Consider the following 16,213-nt stretch of genomic DNA (forward strand, 5'->3'; position numbering starts at 1 on the left):
CATAAGCCCCTCACCCAGGTATGTGATGCCAGTCATGTAGGCAGAGGGAGCAGGTTTCCCCCCTCCCTCAGGAATGTATCCAACTCAGGTTACCTAAAGAGATGCGATGTCTGGCCTCTGCAGGGACCATATTAACCAAATTGTTACATAGCAGAGCTTTTGGGGAGAGACAGAGGCAGCATTCTGTCACAGGGACTTCTGGTCCCAAATTGGCAATCAGGTGGCAGAGCACCTTTCAAGAGGTAGGGCTACCCTTGTGGCCCTGTACAGCTCACCAAAAGTTGTTAAGCAGCCCTCAAGTTGAAATAATTCCCCACCCCTGATCTAGAACAATGATTTTCAACCTTTTTAGATTCAAGACACTCCAAAACTTCTCAGAAACTTCTCAGAGCACCCCATTTAAAAAAAACCTAATATAAAAATATTATGAAGAGTGTAACAAGCATTATCATTGTATTACTGTTATTGATTGATTATATAATTACAAATATATTACATTCACCCCTTTAGGCCACTGGCAGGGACCGCTGCACTAGCTCTGCCTGGCCTAGTGCAGCAGCTGATTCCCCACACACGGCTCCAGGTGACTGGTGGGAATCTGGAACCACTGGGACAAGTTTTTTCCCTTAGTTATCCAAGGTGATCTCCCCTGAACTCCAGCCCTGGAGCAAGTTGGGGAGAATTCAGGGATGCCCAGCTGGGAGGGATGAGGTGTTAGGCCATACCTAGGGAGTGATGATGGGGTGGAAAGGGTTGGGCAAAAGGACACAGCAGCTTGGGAGGGGGCAGGCCAAGGGAGTACTGTGAACTGTCAGTACTGCCACCATAGGATGAAACTGCTGTGTTCCTCAGTTTTTAGGAGGAACGGCACCAAACTGAGAAGCATCCGCAGCAGAAAGTAGCGTAATGCAGACAGGCATACCGCTTCTCTTCCAGCTCTTCCAGTTCAGCCTCTGTATGCCTCCTGAAAAGCAGAGTGTGCAGGACAGTGTCTCCCCATTATGGTGGTGCTGGTATCACAGCATCCTGGGGTGCCACAATACCCTGGTTGAGAACTGCCAGTCTGGAGTTAGTTAACTTGGTATATCTAAACTCCATAGTGCATAAACTCCATGAGGAGCAGCCAACCCATTTAAGGCTCTCTAGGGGAAACAGAGACATTGCGAACCTAACTAAGTTTGCGTGTTTATCAGGAAATGATTCCTAGATTACCACAAATGGGAAATTATTAATTATGCATTTTGACCAAAAGAGAGAAACAAGGGGAGCCAAGTTTGCTATATCAGGGATGCGCAGCCCCCACCTTCCAGGCCAGATGCCCCTGGTGCTGGGTTATCTGGTCTGTGGGGATTCCCAAAGATCTCCGCATTACATTAGGCATTCAGGGCCCAATCCTGATGCATGGGGGCTAGGTGGGGTAGCATGGGTCCCAATCCAGCCAGCAGACCTACCCTATGTTATTCATCTGCCTGAAGGGTCACACGCATGAGCCCTACTGTGCTATACACCAAGGGGTCGTCCACATCATTTTGGGAATGAAGGTGAAGGAAACAGAGTAATATAATACTAGACCAGAAGCTACGTCAATATAAAGAGAAGGCACACTTTTGCAAAGTGTAATCTTTTGACATAAGGAATCAACTGTTTTGGGGCTCAAACACTGAAAAATGAAGAAATGGAAGGGGTTGTCCTAAAAACATTTTCAGTAGATCACTACTGCTGAATGTGACCACCTAGAGAAAGAGGCTCAAATTTAGAAGCTAGGGGAACTAAAGAGAACAGCATAGTTCTAGCCTTTAATTATCCTCAACTGTTACCTGAAGAACTCTATCAGAAGATTCTGCAAGAAAAAAAAACCCTATTTAACTTGAAAATAAAAACAATTAGTTTTGAAATGATTTTAAACCCCAGCTTTTACAAAGCACAGCAAAGTAGAATGAAAATGATAAAATACTCAGAGTTTTTGGAAAATAGCTGAAGCTAAAACTGAGCTTTCAGGTTACTAGAACTATGACTAGATAATGTAGGTTATTATGGAAGGACACTGAATAAGCACTGGGTATTTAGGAACAACATGGGAGATGTCATGTTAATATTAATAACTCTTCCAAATGAATTAGCATTTAAAATTTGCAATGAATCACTTTCAGAAATAATCTGAATTAGCTAAATTAAATCTAGTGTAAAGGAGACAATTTGATGATTGTAAATTGTTGATGTTCCAGAGTAGCTCATGTATGCCAATATATGAATCCTATGAGAAATAAAACAGATACATGACAAAATAAAGATACTATTTAATAATTAATGGTAAAATAATTGCATGTTATTATTTAAAAATTTAATTAAATCTGAGATATTGTCAAGAAATAAGATGATTTAATGGTCAGTGCTGTCATTAATGATCTGAGTTTTGACAAGCCACCTCCCCCCACCCCCAAGTTAATTTTTGTTTAAAGTGGCAAGCCAGGAAGATGTGTACAACACACTTGTTTCAGAACAGTATAAAACCTAAGAAAAGGATCATCTGAAACTAATGAAGCTGGCTATTTTGGTAAAGAAGGCTGGGTCCAGTCATTCCTCTAAAAATTCCTGGCAATACTGGTAATTAACCTAGCACACCAACTAGCAACTAGTTTTGGGGAATGATTACAATGTTATCAGAAACGCCAAGAGAGGGTAACAAGGAATGAGATGGATACAAAGATACTTCCGTCGCATAACATATGAGGGAGAACCGAATCCTCCTGAATATCCAAGAGACTTTTGCTGGTGGTTAAATGGTTCGACTCCCAGAAACTGCTAAATCGATGATTTGAAGAATGACCCTGAGATGAGCAAACACAAGCCAGTTCTCTGTTCTTCCAGTCTGTATGTTGATTCAAAGATATTTTCACAAAGTTGCAGTGCTATTATGTTAGTACTTAGAAAATACACAATTAAAAGTGTTCCAACTCCATGTCAAATGACCTTTAAGCAAAGTACAGTATATATTCCCAAACTGCTTCTTTTAGAGAATGAGAAAACTTAATTAAAAACAAAAACCAAAAAAAACATGATGCTGCTTTTAATACTTTTTTTTTTTTTTTTTTGTCTAAAAAGACACAAATCTTTACCTAGGCTAATTTACATGGCTTTTTCCCCCCCAGCTCTTATCTCCATCTCCTTGCTGGTTATCAAGGCCTTGATATTTCTGCTTGGAAAGTCTCTCAGGCTAACTTGCTTATCTGCAGTAATGAACACTCATGCAAACAGGCACAAAATTAAATAGCTTCTTTACAGCAATTATGATAGATTGAGCCATGCTTAATCTACATAATCAAATTGCCTCTGTGTTCAGCTGTAATACCTTTTCTGCTGCCCTAGGAACAGACCATGCTGAACCTGATCTCCAAACAGCAGATTTCTGAGAAATGTCAACTTAAGTTTGAGAGGGGGTACAGAGGGTTATTTAAGAATAATGGAGTGACAGATGTAAGATGTACACCTTTAACTTTGGAATGTAAGCAGCCAGGTCAGAATATAGTGTGTCCTCTCTTCAGGAAAGTTAGAAACATTATGCAGGAGTAAAAGGAGAAGTCGAATACAACTGGGCCTTCATAAAGAATCATCTACATCCCAGATGTCTGACCAAGATATAGCCCTTAGAAGGGACTCTCCCATATGCAATCCTTAGAAAGAGATGGAAGAGACATTTCTATCTATCTTCCTAGTTCTGTTGTTAAAGCAGGGAAACTATCACTTCTGGTTTATACTGAAGAGTCCCAAGGCAGGGCAGTTTAACTTTTAAACAGCCAGGGGCTACATGTCCTGAAACCTGCACTAGGGGAGCTGCACCCCTGAGGCTACAAGCTGCATGCTCTTCCCTTCCCAGCTGCACCATACAGCCCAGTGCTCCTTTTCCCCTCACCCTTCTCCCCACAACAGTGCCATGTGGCCTACCTCACCCTCAGCTTCCTAGCTGGAGTCTCCCCTGTTGCATCGCACATCTCATGCACCATGATCTCCAGAAAGACACCAAGATCCAGGTATACAATGCAGTCATCATCCCCACTCTCCTCTACAGGTGTGAAACATGTATGACCTACTGTTGTCATTGCAAGAGCCTGGAAAGATATCGCCAATGCCTCTGAAAAATCATCCGCATCAAATGGGAAGATCACCACACAAATGCTTTGTTGAAGCCAATGTTATCAGCATTAAGTCAGTGATCCTCAAGCACCAACTTCACTGGACCAGACAATGTGCAGATGCCCGACTCAATTCCCAAAACAAATGTTCTATTCCAAAGCTTAGCTGCAGCCTGAGATCTCACAGCAGCCAGAGGAAATGATTGAAGGCATACCTCAAGAAAACTGATGCTGACAATTAAGAGCTGGGAGGAGATGGGTGCTAATTGCCTCCAATGGTGCTCAATCAATGGGCAGCCTGCTTCAAGATAAAGTGTCTTGCTCTTGAGGCAGAGGGGAAAAAAGGAGATAAATCCTGGCCTACTCATCCCTGCAGAAAGACCTGCAACTTCTGCAGTTACCTCAAGAACCATCAATGAGTTGTCGTAAAGATCGTTCTACCATTGAGGGACTGCTGATTAGGTAAAAAGGCAGTGGGTATTAAGCTGGTTTGCCCTGAGCACGCAATATCCCAGGATGAACAGAAAATGCTTAAAATATACCTGTATAGTTTTCACCCTGTTTTCTCCCAGGGTAATTTACACCAGGATTCAAGTAAATTATACTGGCATGGACTGTGTGTTGTATTAGATCCTTTTTTATACTGGCATAGAGGCCAAATACACTGGTATAAACATATTGCGCGTCCAAGACCTAAGCATCCCCCTTGTATAAGGGGGGAAAATGAGAGGAGTGAATTTTCCAAGGTAAGACAGCCAGAAATCAGAACTAGATCCTTGACTTCAATGCATTACAAGAACATCAGAAAAACATCATTTTCTCTAAATATACTCCAGACTTCACTGAAAACATATCCTGTTCTCCAGGTGAACTGGTGCAAGTCTGAAGCCTTCTTAGAAAAGGACATATGATATTCCAAAAAATTGTATGAAACTAAGAATAAAAGAACATTTTCCTTGAAAGGCTCATCATGTCTGTACAAGACCCTTGTAACCATTTGCTGGTGCAGTAATTTAACATGCCAACAACTCTAGCAAAATTTCTAGCAAACTCTAGGAGGATCCCCTGAACAATTAAAAGTGTGATGCACTATTATGGGAGAAAGGCTAAGACCTCCTGACAAAGAAGGGATCACAATGGTAACTCATGAAAACATGCAAATACTGTACATAAAGTAGCACAGGATATACCATAGCCACAGGTAAATTGCTGAAAACAAACACACAGCCTCTAACTCACGAATCACATGTAGCTCTTCCCTGCTCACTTTCTAAACTAGGAAAGGGTACTCTGGGTAGTCAAAGGAGAAATACACGGTGATTTAAAACAAACCCAGAAGGAAATGACAGATATGATCAAAATAGCGGTAGAGTCAGATAACAAAATAAGATCTAAATTATGATCAGACTGCACATTTACCGAGTTGATTTAATTGTTGCATTACCATCCATTTATTACACAAATTTTTACATTCAGGTTTTAAAATTCTTTTGTACCTCTCCGTAACTCAATTTAATGGCTTATGAGGTGGTTAAATATGAGTACCACTCAGACTAGATTAGTGAGGGACAGTGTGATAGGAAACATGGGAAGAGGCAAGGAAAAGTAATCAAAAAGACTCAGAGAATTCATCTCTATTGCCTGGACAAAACGCAGACATACAATCAATGAGCAAGGCAGGCTGACTGGAAATACTACTACAAAGAGAAAAATGGGAAAGGGGCACTTAAGTCTACAGGTTACTGCTGAATGGCCATTGTGGTAGAGATCTGAATTGAAAGTTGTATAGCTGCTAATGTCCACTTGAGTTATGCCATCCATATCTGTCTATAATAAGATTACTACAAAATCAGACCAAAAAAAAAATCTCAGGGTCTAAAAGAATAAAAGTAGCTTTTATCTTTTAATGTGAGATGCAAATTATTTAAAAAACAGAGCAAGATCTGGTTTTGATTCTGCATTACTATCTGAAATAAGCTTGCCTTAGGTGACACCCAAGTCATGATTGGGATGGCATTTTCCATTACCATTATTACTGTAAAGAGATTTTTTGGAGGCAAATCTCTCAGGTTTGTCTTTAGTTCTTAAAGTAAAATTCCATATAGGGCAAAGTTTTTCTAAACCAATTAAATCCCTGATCTGCAAACAAACACAAATAACTTTATACTGTACTTGTATTCACATGCAAGTATTTTTATGAGGTTTTTAAACACAAACTCTAACCAAATTTTTCCAAGCCAATCAAAGTCGAGAGCCTCACAACGAAACCAGACCACGTAAACTACAGTATTAGTATGCACACTGTATATTTGAAATAATGATCAATAAAACAGTAATTGAGATGACTGCAACTTGTGCTTATTTTATTTATACATTTAACCATTCATAAATGGTGCCTATATTGAAACGTGTAATCCCACACAGGCAAGATGCAATTTAAATAACGGCATATGATCACTTTTCTAACCTCACCAAAACTCCTCAAAAAACCCACAAAAAACAACAAGATGTCAGGCCTATATAAAGAAACACTCAAAGGAATCGATTGCTACAAAATGCTGCTAAGTCTGCAGAAAAGGACATTTTGTGCTTGCTATAATTTTGAATTTCTAACTTTTCTTGAGTTACAAATTGACTCATTAGCATGCACTTTTTTTTTTTTTTTTAAAAGTGACATATAATGTTTCTATTGTTTAAAATCATGCCATCTACTACTGACTTGCAAAATTCCAAGAAAGGTAACCAGGAAAATATAAGCAGCCAAACCTTCAACAATGCCATCATCTTAAATGAACATTTGGCATTTGCCCAGCTGCAATCTTAAGAGAAAGGAAAGCTTACCCCATCTGGCAGCGCCCTCCAGCACACAGCACTGACAAATTCATTTGTGTCATCCTCCTTCCGGTCCTTGTCCAGGACGCTTTTGACTGTGTCAAACTTGAAAGTCAACAGTGTCTTTGAGAGGCCCTTATAGTACAGGTAGAGGGAATTATTTTCACTTCCTATAAATATAAGTAAACAATGTAAAAGTTTTAGAACTGGACCCCAATAAGTAAGACTTCTTTGAACCTCATCACAGATGGCTGCTGTGACTTGACTACTCCATATCGACATCACTCCACAGCAACATCACTCCACATCAGATTTTCAAGTTATGATGACAGTCTACATTACAAATTAGTCAGACTTGATTATAAGACTCTTCCAGTAATGCATATATATTGTTGAGATCTTGTTCTGTAACTTTGGTAAAGCATGGATCATAACTGAAGATGCCCTGTACGTGACAAAATTATAATCAGGTCACTTCAGTATTATGAGTGTGGTGCAAAGCGGGATTTAGTGATATTAGTTTTTTATATCTTGTGTGCTATATGATTCCTTGGTCATTATGTAGGTTTGGAAAAGGGGGGGGGGAGGGGGACAAGGACAGACAGACAACTGCAATATTAAAAAAAAAAAAAAAGCACTACCCTGAAAGTAGAAGAATGTTGCTAGACACTTGAATGAACCACAGCAGTGCAGAAGCAACATTTAGGGCAGGGACGCCCAATTGGTAGCCTGCGAAAGACAGACAATGTAGCTCCTGGGCTCCCACCTGGCTGCAGCTGCCCCCATTGCCCTGGCTGCTCCAACAGCTGGGGTCTTGGCACTTCCCTCCCTCCCTTGACTTCTGCTGCCTGCCCCCATGCCAGGAGTGGGGCAGGATGGCATGGCATTGGTGCTGGGGAAGCCACCAGCCCAAAGTGCTCATGTGTCACAGTGCCATAGGGGAGCCTGCAGGGAGCTGAAGGTGAGGCAGGGATGCCATGCTGCATGAGAAGGCGCATCTATGCACACATGTGGTGCAGTAGGATGTGGGGCAGCAGGGTGGCAGCACCCACTCACATGCACACATGGGGCATTATCCTGGGAGGCCTGTGTCCCCCGCTAGTGCCCTCCCTGCAGTGTGCAGCTTGTAGGACATGTAGCCCCTGACCATTTTGAATTTGCACAGCCCTGATTTAGGGAATCTTTTCACCAATGGTGGAATTGTCTGAATTCTTAATTTATCCTCCAATGAGTTCGCCATAATCCACTGCAGTAGAAAAATGGATTTACATAGATTTTATAGTACATCCTAGTGGAGAAAAAACAACAACAACAAAAAAACAGCTCAGTGGAAGCTAGAGTCTCTCTTTAAAATGACTTGCTTGGTCTACTAGAAAGTGGTCCAGAATAAATGATACTGGACTGCTTTGGCTATGCCACGTACCATGCTAAATAACACATCCAAGACTACCCAAGCAGCTACAGAATTCTGACCTACTATAAGATGATTTAGTTAGAACGACTGGTTAATAACTTTAAAAGATACATGCCATGTTCATGACACCTAATGCTGGCTGTTGATTTTTCCATGAAATTCTAAGGCCCCTGCTGGATGTTACATACATTACACAATTAACTGGTTAATTGTGCAATAAATTTAGACCAGCCAAACATACAAAGTAATTATCACAGGACAAAAATGACTATCCAGCTATAAAAAGGGTCAACTAGCTACAAAGTTAATGTTTAAAAATGTGTAATAACTCTATAGTTGGTTTCTAATCAGCTTTAATTTGAATGTGTAGCAGGACCCTGAAAGCTACATTAAATGTCACGCGCAATGATACCAGCTGAAAAACCAGTCTGGAACTGCAATAAGTGCAAACTCCACTAGGCTTGAACTCTTTATACCGCTCTCTAGGGGGAAGGCTATGTGGAGGACTGGGAGCTCTGCAAACATATGTGGATGCTGTTCTACTCACCACAGGCAATATAGTCTCCATTGGATGCCAGGCCTACAAAATTCTTCTCGTTGATGTGGCCCTTGAAGGAGCGCAGGCAGTGAGGTTTCCCAACGTTCCACAGCTTCAGCTGACTGTCTGTTGACCTGGTAACAGTCCAGAAAGTTAGTGTTACTATAAAGGTAGAGGATCCTGGTTTTAATTGAGACTTCCACTTTACACTATTACTTTGTAAGCAGCGTGATACTTACAAAAAATCAAACTCTTGGATGAATTCAAGGAAGTTTATTCAATTTCAGACAGACTTTAGTCAAACCATACTAGTATTAGTTATCATATTAATTTAAAAAAGTCAAATGCATTAGCTGGCTGCATAAAAACTTTCCCAACAGTATTAGTTTTCCTTTCTCCTATACTACTGTAAATGCCCTGTCCTCCACTTGACTTAGTCTCATGACCCATGGGACCTTTTTTGCCTCCTTCTTCATCCCCACATATCCTAGACATATCAAATGCTTTTTCCACTACAAGCACCCACATCCGTCTCTTGGCCCAACAGCTGGAATACTAGCCCGTGCAATTTTCTTCTCTTCTTCCTCCTCCAACAATCCTGAGAGTATGCTGCTTTTGCTTAGTCCAGTAAGTGACAAACTATCCAGGATGATTTTCTGTTTTATAGCTGATTAGGGGAAAAAAAAAAAAAAGTTCTGGCTTCAACCTCTTCTTTTTTAAAATTTTTTCCTCATCAAACCAACCAACCAGCCAATCAACCAACCAAACATAAAACCTGAAAAGACTTGAACATTTCTTTCATTCCATTTTAAAAGGAAATATTTCCAGCACTTGTTAGAAAAGCTAAAGAGTCATCAAGAGCATTTACCAAGACTGAAGGAGGAGATGCAGGTTTCATTTCTTTCCCTGTCATCATGGGGTTTGAGCCCGCATTTTCCAGCTACCAGGAAAGTGCTCTTGCCAACAGGTTATATGTTATTCAGGAGCAGGGTGCTCTCCTCTCAATCTTTTCCATTGACACTGTTTCACTTTGTACAAATAATTAAGCAGAGCTGGAGCCCAGGTACCTCCTCTTACCACCAAGGACATTTGTACACATTTGCACCAGTGTCGGGTGCTTTTAAAAGTGCCTGGTGCTGCAGTGCATCCATTTGTATAAAAGGCAAAATGTGCGACAGCGCTGAGAAAATGGCAGCAGCACGCTTTTGAGCTAAAACACATCGAAGGTATTTTAGTTCAAAAGCACACCGTTGCCATTTTCCTCAGTGTTGTTGCACATTTCGTCAGTTATACACATGCACGCAATGGAGCATCGGGCGTGTCAGCTCACATGCATATCAGCCTGTGTGCGGAGCAGAAAACTGAGTCTGCTCCAACGTGCCGGATCTCTGGCACATCAAAGCAGACAAATCTGTGTGTATAAATGCTCCAAGCTATCAGAATATTCCGACTTGCATCATCATATTGGAGCTGCTCCTCTCTGTATAAAAAACTTCTCTATTCAAAGAAGAGAGAGTGTGTGAGTTTTTAGCTCAAGGTTAAAAAGCAGTTTAACACTTTTTAGGCACACATCCCAAATCATCCAAAAACCTTACAATTCAGAAAATAAGAAGTTAGAGAGGAGTTTGAAATTCTCAGTATGTTGCCAGGGACAAACTACCTATACCCAGATACCACTGATTTCCAAATGCAGCCCAAACAACTTCTTTACCGAAGCTTATTTATTCATATTATAATGCAAAACATTACCTCACACGTCAACAACAATAATAAGAAGTAACAGAGATGAGATGACAAATGTAGTGTGGTTTATCAGTCGATAGCAAATGAGGTCCGAATTAAGGATCTGAATGGTATCTTTTGTTATTAGGACCTAGGGGAGAGGTGTGTTCTTTGAGCCAAAAAGACTTTGAGACAAATGTAGGAAAAGTCCACATAGCGGGGTCTTCACACTTTACCAACCCTTGTTCCTGTGCCACCTCAACACCTCCCCCCGACTCCAAGTTAAGCATTACCTTCCCATTTTCTCTTGTATTGCTTTCATGTCAATACAGTGCAAGAATACAGCTCCTGGAAACATGGAGGGCGATTTCAATTTTAGATTGTTTTACCTCCCAGCAACATAGCAACATTATGCTTCTTGCACTATTATGGAGGCAATGGCTAAATAGAGCTTTTAAAATTCTACAAGTGGCTAGTCAGGAACTACTACTGCATGCTTCCAAGATGCATCAGCACCAGGTTTCCCTCTCCTGTAGCTGTCAGAATTCAAATGACTGCTTCTCTGTTGTGCCATCAACCAACTCATCAGAAAGGCCTTTATAGGCACTTAACCTCCATGTTTTAATGTCATATATTCTATAACTCTGTTCATTAAAATAAAAATCCTTAAAATTTATTGCTAATGGAATGCCTTTAATGTTAACAAATTCATATCAACCTCTAATTATGTTTTCATTGATCAAGATAAGTATGCCATAAAGCAAGAAAAAAAAATTATCTGGCACTAGACAGCAAGGAGAGAAAAAGGCCATTGATCCTCCATCTGGAATGCTCCTGTCCCACTTCATACTCTCTCCAAAAATATCCTGAATGCACTGCTCTGTTAAATCAGATTCTTTGTAAAACAGGCCCAAAAATCAATGGCCCCAGCTAAGCATTAGGCAGGTCTTTGCACCACCGTCTCTGAGCTTAAAGTCTAACTCAACCAGGCAGAGTGAATCAATGCAATCTATAAAACAACTTTAGTTGGAAATAGACAATTTGATTTGAATGCATGTTTTTTATTAAAGCAGTTAATCCTTGGTCATTACAAACTTTACTGTCATTTTATCTCCTCTCCCAAGTTTTGGAAACCTGAAAGTGAAAAACAATCTACTCTCTTTCAAATTAATTTCAGCACTCTTTGAAAAGGGGTGTCCCAGCTCTCAAAACAATCCCCTCACACTGCTGTTGCCTTATTTAAGCCTGACAGCTCTATCAATATTTTTATTTGGGTTGTGAAATCAGCACTTTCAGAAGGCTTCTCAAGTAGGACAGGGCAATTTGTCCTCAAACGTCCCACGCATCATGTGCCACTTGATCATGCATGTAAAATATTTCCTGCCTTCCACTAACAGAAAATACTTTTTTTTTCTAAAAAGCATCTGGTTCAACAAAGCATAGATTTGATTTGCTTTTAAATTCAAAAAGAGGATTTAACTCTTCTCAGAGGGATGCAATTCTGGTTAAAAATAGTCAGGAATGGAACTGGTTAAAAAAAGAAAGCACTGAAAAGCATTGGGGAAGCTTCCACTGAACAGCTCTATCAGTGGGCCACCTTTATCTGTAACACTGAACACTCATAATAAGTACACCATTAGTACTGACAACATGTTCCATTCCCTTAAGGCCCAAGACCTTTAGAGTAGGAAATGCCAGTTTAACTCAACTATGTAAAAATATTTCCCAATAATGACTTCCTGGATAGTTGTCCATAAACGTAGCTCCTTTTTGACAAATTCAGTGAATCTCAACCAGGATGCTGTGGCATCTTGGGGTGCCTTGAGATCCTTTCAAGGATGCCATGCAATATTAGCACTGCAATATTAGCACTGCACAACCCAAAACCCACTAACACGATTCACAAAATAAACCCAGGGAATTTGGACAGGAATCTAAAGTATCACAGACATTCTGACCTCTTGTGATTTTTCTGAGTTCTTCACAACAGAAACATTTAGGGGTGCACTGATAAAGATTCTTTGGGCTGATACCAATGGCCGATTATTAATGAGCCATATCAGCCGATACCAATCCGATTGCTGATATGCAGCCCAGCAGCTTGGAGAGCAGTGTCTGGCTGCTAAGTCTGTTGGCGGGGGGGGGGGGGGGGGGGGGGGGGGGGGGGGAAGGGAGGGGCATGCGGGGAGCAGATTGAGTCCCCCACAGTGAGGGAGAGAGGGAGTGGGGCTGGGGCAGGGGCACAGGACAGAGCCATGAGTGGCTCATCCAGGGGGTGCGGGAAAGGCAGGGGCAGTTCCCACTGCTGTGCATACCCTGGGGGAGGCATGTGCTCCCCAGATCTCTGCGTGGAACAAGGGTGGGCTGCAGGCTGGGACCAGAAGCTGTGCCCAGGCTCTTCCCGGCATGGCACGAACTGGGCTGCACCTGCCCCAGCCCCACTCCTTCCCTCACCACAGGGACCTCAATTTCCCCCCCCCCCCCCCCACAAGTCTTACTGGTCAGACACTGCTCTCCAAGCTGCCAGGATGCACACCCGACCATGTGCATGGCATGGATGTGCGCATGCACACAGAATTTATTGGTGACATCAGGCAAAAAAAGCCAATCATCAATAATTTCAATTTTACTTTTATTGGTGCCGATATGATATGGACCAGCATATCAATGAACCTCTAGAAAAGTTGATTTATTACCTTTCTGCAGCCAAAAAATGAGTGAAACCTAAGAGTTGACATTTTCAGAGGGATGTTCTGAGTCTAATGAAGTCGAGAACTACTACTCTAGTTTCTAACTCAAATTTAATTTGAACACTGGTCTTCAAGATAATATGAATCATCACACTGAGCCACCTGGTCAGGACTGCTGTATTACATGGTGTCTCATGGGCATTAGCCAAATTTGAGCTTTTTTTCCTTTTTTTTTTTTTTTTTTTTTAACTTGAGTTCCTTTGCTCTATGAGAGCAGAGCCAAGTGAGACCAGAAATAATTTTCTATTTTTGTTCCACAAAGCACATGAATCTGCTGTTTAACAGAATGATAGCTTGCACACATGGTATGCACTCATCCACACAGGTATGTATGCACAACAGAGTCCATGAAAAAGCTCAGAAGTTTGCCAAGAATTAATGACTATAACGCTTTCAACAAACATGAAAGGAAATACTTACGCAGAGACAATTTCTTCCCCACTCACAAACTTTGCATAAGAGACAGCCTTGCGATGCCCTTTAAACACCATGATTGGCTGTTTAGTGTTGCGAAGATCATAGTAGTGAACACAGTGATCTGGAGACAAAACAGGAGTAAAAGGCAAAACTTGTTAGAAAGCAAAAGGTAAGATTTTTCCCTTACAGCTAATAGATTACTTAAGAACAAGAGGCATGAGAAAATGTCACAAGGTTCTGAAGCAGAACCTTAGAAATACAGTCCAAAATTTTCCTGCTTCTACCCCCAAGTGAAGCTTGTTAATTAATAATTTGCATAGGTGTCAGATGGGCTGGAGACTAAATCTGTTGCTTAATTTGGAATGCATCAAATATGGACTACATTTTTGGTGCTTAGCCTACATGGACTCCAGCATGTTATATTTTTGTTTTGCTTATTTCCCCTCCCCCAACTTCATTTCAAATCAAGAGAATTAGCATTTCTGCTAATGAAATAACACAGTCTAAATTCCTGTTCCCCTTAAGAGCTAATTCACAGATGTACTGCAGTGCCACAGCTACATAAAAAGAATCACTACAGAGGTAGCAGTGCATTTTAATTTCTGCAAAACTAAATGTCATCTCCCAGAAAAGAGGAGAAAATGCATCACAGATCCAAACCCCAAAGTACCCCAAGCATTCTCTTTGGTTCAACAAGGTTAATCAACTCCTTCCTCCCCCACCTTTCAATCTTTCATTTGCAGCTTGATTTAATTAGTCACTGGTACGATAGAAACAAGGAAAAAAAGGCCAAACACATAAGGTGAAACTGAGCAGAAAATCTCATTTCTCATATGGGGTGCAGACATGACATTAACCCTGCAGTAATTTGCCTCTACTCTAGTGTACAGATCCATGACATACAGCTTTACCCTTGATATAAGTCACTCCACTCTGGTTAAAGTTATCCCCTTGAGAATTAAATATACACTGGTCAATTTAATACTGGGGGGAGACTTCACTCCCAAAATAGCCCCAGCATCTATTGGCCAAGCACTGTACTAACATGTACTGTGACAGCTAGTTTGGGAAAACTGGCCACATGCCTGCTCCTTACTACAAGGGACATTTACTATGGAGTGAAATCAGAAGTAATTACTCTTTAGAAATCAAGTCATGTGTCCAGACGCTTAGAACCATGCAAGATTTGGGCTTAGCTGAAAGCTTGAGTTGACCTTCCTCTCTCATGACCTTTTGACCAAAACAGAAAACAAAATGAGTCTACTGTGAAGATAAATTTAAAAGGGACTCAAAGCAACAGTATTTTTTCCTGTTCACTCTGGATTTCAAGGCAGTATTCTAAGTCTACAGAATGATACTTCATTTGTCTCAAAATTCCACATGGTTAGAGACAACTGGATTTTAAAAAGTGATCAGCAGGGCTCCTGGTTTTCTTCGTTTAAAAACACAAAAGCCACCCCCACCCCCCCCGCAAATTCTCTGACAAAATACCCCCAAATTGGTGATGTACATGTATATGTATGTTTATGTATGTATCAGTTGAACACTATTTTATTGAAATACAGTAAAAGCTCTATTATCCGGCATCCCCAGGAATGGGGGATGCTGGATAACAAAATATGCCGGTTAATTGATCAGCCTGGGCCACCCCTTCTCCTGCTGTGGCTGGGGCATCCTGCCACCCTTCCCATGTGCTCTGTTATGCCTCCAGGCGGCGGAGGCTCAGCAGCGCAGGCTGCTTTGCCTCAGGCCTTGGGGGCTCGGAGAAACTGAAAAAGTGCCACGGTGGACACTTCTGGTTTCACTTTATCTTACAAGCCAGCATGCTGGTTAATTGAGCATGCGGGCTTGTAAGATGCCAGTTAACAGAACTTTTACTGTATTTACAATTTTAAAGCAATTTGAAAGCCTACTAGTGCCTCAATCACTAAAATAAAATAAATTTTAAATACCTATAAATCTTCGTGTTTGATATTGGGTTTTCTTATCATGGAAAAATCAGAGCTCCGCCTGCCCCCTTCACCCATGAAGACACAGGTCCAGCTGCCACTGCCCCCACTACCCCCGTTTTGTGGCACCGAGCAGCCCAATATGTCAGTGCCCTGCCCATGCCATTACCCCTCGCTTCCCCGCTCACAGCCCCGGGCTCTGCCAGTGCCCCTTGCTCCCCACCCACAGCTCCCCACCCACCTCTCCCAGCCCTGCCAGAGGGAGCCCCCCAGATGTCAGGACTACAGGGACAGGGATGCAGGTCTGCAGCCCCTGCAATCTGCAACAGCACCCGAACCTGGCTGCTGCCCGTGGGAAGCAATGGCTGCTGTGGCAAATCAGAGCATGGAGCTCAGCTTCCCCTCATCCATGGGCATGACTGGAATGGAGCTGGGGGGGAGGGGGGGAAAAAAGGACAACG

At 41.6% G+C, this 16,213-nt stretch overlaps 1 protein-coding gene across 4 annotated transcripts in view; it reads right to left on the minus strand.

Moving 5' to 3' along the window:
- COP1 (COP1 E3 ubiquitin ligase) overlaps window positions 1-16,213 on the minus strand; it is a 211,830-nt gene that overhangs the window by 41,695 nt on the left and 153,922 nt on the right. For all 4 annotated transcript variants that reach the window (XM_059728328.1, XM_019500188.2, XM_059728330.1 and 1 more), the window contains exons 16-18: window positions 13,807-13,924; window positions 8,924-9,048; window positions 6,972-7,132 (exon numbers count right to left, since the gene is read on the minus strand). In XM_059728328.1, the coding sequence (XP_059584311.1) occupies window positions 6,972-7,132; window positions 8,924-9,048; window positions 13,807-13,924 (404 nt within the window). The remainder of the gene's footprint in view (window positions 1-6,971; window positions 7,133-8,923; window positions 9,049-13,806; window positions 13,925-16,213) is intronic.

The sequence above is a fragment of the Alligator mississippiensis genome, chromosome 5 (assembly GCF_030867095.1).
Source record: "Alligator mississippiensis isolate rAllMis1 chromosome 5, rAllMis1, whole genome shotgun sequence".
Classification (NCBI taxonomy): Eukaryota; Metazoa; Chordata; order Crocodylia; family Alligatoridae; genus Alligator; species Alligator mississippiensis.